At 51.9% G+C, this 8,557-nt stretch overlaps 1 protein-coding gene across 1 annotated transcript in view; it reads right to left on the reverse strand.

Annotated features, from left to right (window-relative positions):
- Positions 1-8,557, reverse strand: part of MYT1 (myelin transcription factor 1) — a 34,925-nt gene that overhangs the window by 13,669 nt on the left and 12,699 nt on the right. Inside the window, exons 9-12 of the mRNA XM_009637531.2 lie at positions 6,905-7,208; positions 4,127-4,251; positions 3,156-3,425; positions 2,292-2,446 (exon numbers count right to left, since the gene is read on the reverse strand). Of these exons, the coding sequence (XP_009635826.1) occupies positions 2,292-2,446; positions 3,156-3,425; positions 4,127-4,251; positions 6,905-7,208 (854 nt within the window). The remainder of the gene's footprint in view (positions 1-2,291; positions 2,447-3,155; positions 3,426-4,126; positions 4,252-6,904; positions 7,209-8,557) is intronic.

Below are 8,557 nucleotides of genomic sequence, written 5' to 3' on the forward strand. Positions count from 1 at the left end.
TTCTCCTTCCCCCCTTTTTTTTTTTTTTTGTTCCCAAAAGATCACAAGGACCCTGCAAAAAGTTTGACAAAATTGGAAAAAAAAAAAATAATTTGTGGCACATGCGAAGAAAATGTTCAAAATCCTTAGGGGCTCGGTTTGCTCGGTGGTGGTGGAAGACTTAGGCAGCCTGCTGGGTGGCGTGAACGATCAGGCTTGAGCACCACCGCCTTGGTGCTGCCACTCTGGATGGGGTTTGCAATAGCGACGCTCTGGCTGCGGGAATCAGTTTATTCCCTTGAAAGCGTCAGATTTTGGCTTTCTGAAATGATTTTTTTTTTTTTTTCCCCCAGCCCTTATAGTTGCAAAGAAAAGCCTGAAAACACTGTTCGCTCCAGAAGGGGAATTAAAGTAACCTCCGAGTCCTGTGCTCGGGAGCTCCCAAACTGAGGACAGGCAGAAGCTGCCGCATCCCGCCTACCACCTTCGCCGGGCTGCGTTTCCCACCCATCCCTCTCCACTGCCTCCCCAGAGAATTGGGGGAATTGCACTTGAGTGGGCAACGGGAAAAGCTGTCACCCCTTCTCGGTGGCCGGGGAATGCAATCTAGTTTGTGCACGAGCACTGAGGCTCTGGCATGGTCGTGCCCTGCCTGCCCGAGGCCAGGGGGTATGCGAGAGAGCAGGGATGTCCTGGGACAGCGCAGGGATGTCCTGGGATGGTTTGGCCTGATGGGTTGAGTCTTGGGGACGCAGCTATCCCCCTGCTCACCCTCGAGTCCTTCTCACAGCCGCAACGCCCACGCAGACACAGAGAGCCCTATGGCCAGCGCTGACATGAAGACTTTCAAGCAGCAGGGATGTATTGCTACATGGGACCCACTCGTGTGCCGCCAGCAGGGCAGCGAGAAGGCAGAGGCGAGGAACACCTTCACAGCGGCTGCCGTCGGCACCTGGAGATGGCCCGAGAGCTGCAGCCAGCCGTGGAGCATCAGACACAGAGGGCAGGGCTGCTCCGGAGTTAACCGCAGCCAATTCATCACGGCCCTGGGGCCAGAAAGGAATGAGGATGCTAAATGGGGAGAGAAGGCTCAGGGCTGCCCGTGACACCATTTATTTATACCAGGGCTGTTTCCATTTAGGAAATTTCTCTACCCTCATAATACAATTATAGCACAGGAGGACTTCAGGGCTCAGCCTCCCAAATTGCTATTCACATCGCTGCTGGGTTTTACCGAAGCCTTTAGAGCTTGCGTGGGGCAGCTGGCCTGTGCTTTGCTCATTTAGGGAAGATGCTGCTGCTGCTCTGCCCTCCTGGGTCTCCTCCCTGCCTGGCTGCTCCCTCAGCCTCCTGCCTGCGTAGCCAAATAACGAGCTACGTTGTGTAAGGTCAGCAAAACGATGCCCGCCAACTCTTCCCCGTTTAACATATGGGAAGGTCAGACACGTAGGAAAGAAGCCCATGCGCAGCAGATCTGCTGGGGGATGCCTGGGAAGTGAGACCTCCCCGTCACAACCTCCAGACTGATCCCGACCTGCCATGGGATCAGAGCCAGGTCCCAGCTGCAGCATTTGGGTCAGGCTCCAAACATTAGCCATGAGTTTGGGGCATCAGTGTGGATGCAGGGCAATAATTCACCTAAGAGAATGGACCTGGGTCTGTATTTCCACCCACCCAATGCCATGAATATGCAGATGTGAGTTTGGTTAAGATCTCTCTCCAACATAAGACATAATCTTGCTGTAGCCCCAGTTCACATTTTGTGGCCCTGCAGTATCATGGTGATGGGACTCATTGCTCTACGTTAAACAGGCAACAAGTCCTGCCTTCCCAACGAGGCACCTTGCGGTTCAACACCCCCATTGAGAGGGTACTGAGATCCCTTGGGTGCTCTTGGCTCCACAGCATCACCCACTGTCCCAAAACGAGGGGGCAGGACATTGCACAGGTTCCATCGCTGTGCCAGAAGCACTTGTGCAGGAAAACACCAGGGAAAACAAGCCCTGCAAGGAGGTTTCCACATCCACATCTGTGAATCTTGAGAGCACCGAGCTCCCCAGAAGGTTCCCTTCATCACCGCAGAGTTTCAAGGCCACATGCCTCAGTGATCAGCAGCTGTATGAGGATAGGGCTTCTCTCTGAGCTTTCATTTGAACTGCTTAGATGAGATAAGGCCAATCACAGCAAGTAAGAGAACTACACTTCTAATTTTTAAAATGTATTTGGTAACAAATTTTGTCGTCTACCAGCCTGACTGTCCTGCGTGCATATTTTATACATTTTGGAGGAAGAGACAAGAAGGCAGGACTTACGTGAGCAGCTCTTTCTTGATGTCCTTGGAGAGGAATTTAAGCTTGAAGTTGGTTAAAGTAACTTCCCCTGGGTATTTTCGTTCTTCAAAGTTTTCCTCCGACACTTCTTGCTCATCAGCTTCCGAGGAGGCAAAAGAGTGAGCGGCAGGCTCTGACTGCAAGAAAACAGCCAGGAGAAGTGGTTGTAGCGGTGGTCATTGACGCTGAGCCATGGTGGGAAGGGGTCCCAGGTTCATCCCAGTTAGTGCAGCATTGCCAACACTCCTGAGCCCTTTGCAAGCGCCTTGAAGTACCCAACCCAGAGATCAAATAGCCTGCATAAAACGCGTCTGTACGGGGATTTACACCCGGCTCTCCCAAGGTCTTGAAGGGATGAAGACTGGTGCAATCCCCCCATACTCATCCTCAGCAGCACCTGCCTCCCCGCAGGCAGAGCAGCAGTGTGCTGCTTCCAGGGCCGGGATGCTCACCCCGGCCAGGAGGCAATGGCTGGGCTCCCCCACCTGCACGGGTTAATGTTAAGTGGCAAGCAGGGCCATATCTGCTAAATCATCCTGGGGAATGTCACCAGGAGCACCGCTGGTGTAAATGAGCCAAAAGGATTTACAACAAAGGAAGCACTTGCAGACCCAGGACAATGCAAGTGGTGGGTTCTTCCTTGGCAAGAGCACCCCAACAGATCCGAGAGCATCTGCCTCCTGCCTGATTGTCCACCGCTGATGGCTGGTAGCAGCGACGAAGCTAATAATGCTTCGCTCCTAGGCTCGAAGGGCAAACTGGGGGTTCTGGGGGAAAACAGGGCAACTGTGCATGGCATTCAATCCCACATGAGGTGTTATTTAAGCACCAGGAGTCACCGCTCACCTCTTCTGGCTCCTCTTCCCGCTGACGGTTTGGTTTAGTGTAGTCAATAGGCCCATCCCATTCATCCTGGCGGGAGGTCTGGCTGGACTGGGGGGAGGTCATGGTGCTGCTCGTGGCACTGGTGCTGTTTTGGCGCTGGGACACATCTGGGGACTTCATGCTGGGACTACTGCTGCAGCTGCTGCTGCTGGGAAAGGTGCTCTCCCGTTTGCGGTGCTTGTTCATACTCAAGTCCAGAGTCCCATTTTCATCCACCTCAATGTCCATGGACTGAAATGTTGGAAACATGCCCAACGTTAGCAGCTGCCAGCAATTCCCTACAGGGATCTTGCCCCCATTTGTCTTTTGCAAGACGGGGGGCAGGTTATTCATGTCCCATCCTCTCCACAGAGAGAAGGAACTGTATAGAAGGGATGCCCTTTCATAAATATTGTCAGAAATATGCCATGCAAATGCACTCCTCTACTATCAGCAATGTGGCATTTTGACTCAGTTGCTTGAACACAGGCATCTCGTGCCATTTAAGATGCCCCATGGTACCCCAAGACACCATGGCCCAAGGCTGGGGGTGCAACGTGGGACTTCTGGCAAACCTGTGTTCCTCTGAAAAATAGCTGGAGGTCAGCCTGAACACAACTGGGGAATCTCAAATGGCATCAGATGCAGACCAGTGAGCAATTGAAACCAGCCCTGAGACTGCTCGGGAAGGACACTGGTCTCAGGTGGGTAACCTGAACCATGACACGTCTCCATAACACACCGAGAGCCAAGGTTACCTCCTCCAAACTGCGCCACCCACAGCGGAGAGTAAAAGGGTGACATGTGATGAGTCTCCGCCTTCCCTCTATATTTAAAGATTCAAATGAAAGGAGGGGTAAAAAAAAAAAAGGTATTTCTCCCACCCCACACGTCCAGTTTTAACCCACTCTGCTGCGCGGTGGTGTGGTGGCCCACGGGCACGCTTGGCTCACCTTGCCGGGGGCCTCTTGTTGCTTCGTGCTGAGATTCTCCGGCATTTCCCAGCAGCGGGTGGAGAGGTTGAGGATGGCAGTGGCAGCCATGTGCGCAGCCTCGGCGTCGTGGGAGTAGTCGAAGCCTGTGGAGGAAGATGAAGTGCTCTTCACGTAACTGCTGGAGGGGCTGTGGCTGGGGGAAGAGGCCTTTGGAAAAGGTTTGGCTGGAATAAAAAGAGAAGGAACAACACAAGGTTAAAGTATAACCGGCCCCGGCAAGGGGTGAGAGGCTCAGTCTGTCTGACACAGTGAACATCTGAGCAGTTCCAGCGGCAACCTGTGGTTCTCACCAAGCCACGGGCGGTTTCGTTGCTGGGGATGCGCAATAGGAGCAGCGCTGGCTGCGACTCGCGCAATGGTCTCCACGTGGGAAAAAACTTCATTAATTAACTGACTCTGCCACCAAGTCCCCAAAACGTGAGCGCTTTTCTTCGTTAAAGCTACTCCTCGGTGGCAGCGGGTAAAGGAGAAAGCTTAGAGAAGCTTCCCGGCTCTTTTGTTGTTGTTCATAACACATCTGCCGAGCTAACTCACGGGAAGATTTCTCGCAGCACGTTTGAAAAACTTACAATTTAAAAAATTACATTAACAGCAAACCCACGGCCATGAAATACGAGCTTCTGCTGATGACACCGGTGAAATACGGATTTTCTGACAGCTGCCACATCACTTAAATGGACCTGGATAAGGGGATTTATCACGACACGGCACTGCTACTGCGCGTCACAGCAATCCTGGAGGTGCAATTTCTCCTTACACCCCGTGGAACGAAAGCGAGCATTTCCCAGGATTAACCCACAATAAACCTTGCCCTAACCTTGAACCTGGTCCCATTTAGGAGGGCCCTGACCCGCACAGAGTCCCTCTGAAAGTCCGGAGTTTCAGTGAGTGCACACGGGGGACCATCTGACTTTCAGCAGTCCCAGGGGCTTCTGAATCAATTAGCAAAATCTTCACATTCTTAATTCATTTCACTACGCCCTTTTTGGGGGGAAAACATCCCTCCCTTGGGTGGGAGCCCCACTCGGGGAAGGCTCGTCAGCTTTGGCCTGACGACGGCGAAGCAGCAAGACAACCTTGGTTGATGCGGCTACAGAGCAAAGCGCTTTCCTTATTCCCATTAGAAACTTGTAATATAAGACACTATAAAACGCTAATCTTGCCAAGGACCGCTTTCGTCCTCGTTGTGTGCGTATATAACGCGCGCTGACATTAATGGCAGTTATGCACACACACGCAGTGCAATATAAATCCCTCCGGATGAAGATCTCTTTAAATTAAGTTCTCAGTGAAAGGAACAGATTTCCCTGCTATGATTGGCAATCATATTCATCTTGTTGCTTTGATTAACTCACTGGAGGTTTGCCCAAATGGTTATTCTTGTGTATGGCTGCTTGTTTGCGAGTCCGGTTTAATCCACGTCTTTGCGGCGGGGTGCGGGTGCTTGCCAGCCCAACCTGACAATATTCAGGAGCGGGAGATGCCAATTTCAATTTCACACCGTAGGCTCAGCGATGCTTTTCCATTTCATAAGTATTTCTACCACTAATAGACTCGCAATCAGCAAATTAGTAAAATAAGTGATGAGAAAAAATAGAAAGGATTATCCTAGTGGGTCCGCTGGAATTATTTTTGTCAGTACAATTACCCTGAAAATTCTTTGCTAATATTGCAAATAACACAATCTATTCAGCAAGAGAATCACTTGTGCTGGGAAACAAATTACTTTTCCATCAGCCCTAACCCGGGATGACAGTGGCAGTTGTGCTCTCTGGCCTCCATCCAATTTCATTGTCTGATCCTTTACAGATTTAGTGCCGTAATAAAGGGCGCTGCCATTGTAGCGCAACAACCGGGATGCTTTCAAGTACGAGCACTTTTCAGAGAGCAGCTGCATCAGGATTAAACAGGATTGTGGAAGTGGGATTAGCCAGACAGAAAGCCCTCTGGAGGCTGCTGACTTCTGCAAACTGGGCTCCTAAATCTTCCCTCCCTCCCCCCGCCCCCCCCCCAAAAAGGATGTCTCCAGGTACCCGTTTGGTGTCAAAGGGAAGGAGGAGGTTTAACATCAGCCTGCAGCTTCCCTCCTGCTCCTGACAGCCCAGCCCCTGGGGGTTTCTTTCCCCATTTTGTTTTCACCCACGCTTGGGTTGCGCAGAGCTGTAACCAGCGCAAGGTCCTCGGTACAGAGCAGAGGTGGGCGGCTACGAGAGGAAGGAGCTGGGAGAGAGGAGGTGGGTGATCGATAGGTAGCAGAGCTGGAGAGCAGAGCACAGCAAAGAAGACAAATGGGTGGAGCGGGTCATATATAAGATGGAAGAGAAGAAAACTATAATCCATTTAGCCAGATGAGGAAAGACAGATCAATAGATATGAACTGCAAAGCAGCGGGGACCAACTGAGGACAACTGTGTAACTTATCCCACCTAGAGACGTCGCTCAGATTAATGTCCCCACCACTCGATGCAATTCTTCCCAAAGTCGAAGCCAAAGCGACTCTCCCCCAAGCAAAGCTCTACTGGCAGCCCCAGGCTCCTCTCTCCACCAGGTTCCCACCGCAGGACCCACCTCAGCCTCCCCCGTCCCCATTTCTCCCTCTGCTTTGCAGCAGCAGGAGGGATCCAGCGACTCAGCCCCGAGTCTCCCATCACCCCAAAGCCACGGTCCCAAGAGCCTTGCAACGCGCTGAGAAAGGCAGAAAATGCAAAAGCCAGCCCATCCCTGCTCCCAACTTACATTTAAAGGCTTTAGGTGAGGTTTCGCTAGTCTGAATCTTTGGGGCAAGCATGCGTTTGCCAAAAACCTGAGCATCAAAACTTGCATAATCGAAGGTGACCTTGGAGTACTTCTCCAGCTCCTTGGCCAGGTTGGCCCGGGGGGTTGCTGGGACCATATTGGGCCGGTAGCTTCCGTACTGAGGGATCTCCAGTTGCTTCACAAAGCACATAGGCCTGAGGATGAAACAACGAGCAACAGTGAGTTCTCTTTTCCTCGACAAGACGGTTGTTGGGAGGGGACTGGACGCGATGGGGACATGTAGCTGCACCTCATCCCCGAGAGGTCACTGGGGAAGAGGAGGCAGTGACAGCCCTTTTGCTCTCCCTCAGCAAGACTGCATCTGGTCTGGGTCTCTTAGATTCCTTTTTAATTTTTTTCCCCCTTTTTTTTCCTTTTTATTTTTTCCTTTCTCTCTTTTTAGGCAAAACACCGAGGTGCCGATCTCATGGAAACCAATATTCTCGCAGGCTGCCGTGGCGTGGCAGCACTTTTCCAATGGCAATGAAACCTTGGGCACCACTCGCCTGTGGGACCCGTGAGACAGGATGGCACACGAAGGCTGAGGATCCCAGTTTAGCTCCACCATGCCCCTGCGGATTCATTGCAAAAGCACCGGGGTCTCTCCCCTGCCTGCAGAGTCCCTCTTAGAGACCCGCTTCTGCTGGGCTGCCTATCGTGAATCAATTTGTCTTGCATATAAATTGTATATAAATGGCCTATTGTTATTCTCCTTCCCGTGACCTCTTTCCACCAGCGAGTCCTTGGAGTGGGAGCTCCTTGGAGCATGGACCGTCCTCGTGATGCGCTCAGAGCGCTCTGCGCCCAGCGCAGGCTCCGCTGCAAATAAATAAGTAATCGCCCTAAATGGCCTTTCCAAAGCACCGAGCGCTGGTGCACCGGGGTGCTCGGCAGTCCTGGGGAGCAAATAAATAAATTAATCAGACCTCGATGCCTTTGTGGGAGTTCTGCTCAAGGCTCGTACTGCGGTTTTTATCCTGCTCTCGTTGCAGAATAACTAACCATATTACAATCCATCTGTAGCCTCATGAATCACATCAGCTACGGAAGCCAGCATCTATCAGAGCCATCCTTAATGCGAGACAGCCCTTTCTCCCGGGAAGATGGAGATGGGCGAAATAACAAAATAAATGTGACTGGTTTGGAAATCAGTGGCGGGTTTCTCTCCTCTGAACCGTGCGGGCTCAGGAAGAAAAGCGGGTGGACTTAACGTGAAACTGCCATCGAGTGATTTATATGTAGCCTAAATCGCCGCCTCCCCCTCCCCGAGCCCACCCTACTTATAATGCTAATATAATAGCCATCATCCGCTGGCAGTTTGCATTGCAGAGCAATCGGCACAAATGCCTTCTGCTGCACTGGTAAAAACCTTTGGCCTGTAGCCTCAGCATTAATTGATGCTACAGAAGCAATTCATTGTCCTCAATGCCCTCCCTGGGATCATCAATTAAATATCTCCCCACCTTGGCGAGACCTATGATCATAATAACAGGACTCAGCAGTATCAAGATACAGCCGGCGGGAGCTGTGACGGCTGCTCCGGCGAGCGTGGCAGTGCGGGGAGGGCTGGGGCCGCGCGGGTACGCGGCGCGG

This window comes from Egretta garzetta, unplaced genomic scaffold (genome assembly GCF_000687185.1).
Source record: "Egretta garzetta isolate BGI_Z169 unplaced genomic scaffold, ASM68718v1 scaffold84, whole genome shotgun sequence".
Lineage (NCBI taxonomy): Eukaryota > Metazoa > Chordata > Aves > Pelecaniformes > Ardeidae > Egretta > Egretta garzetta.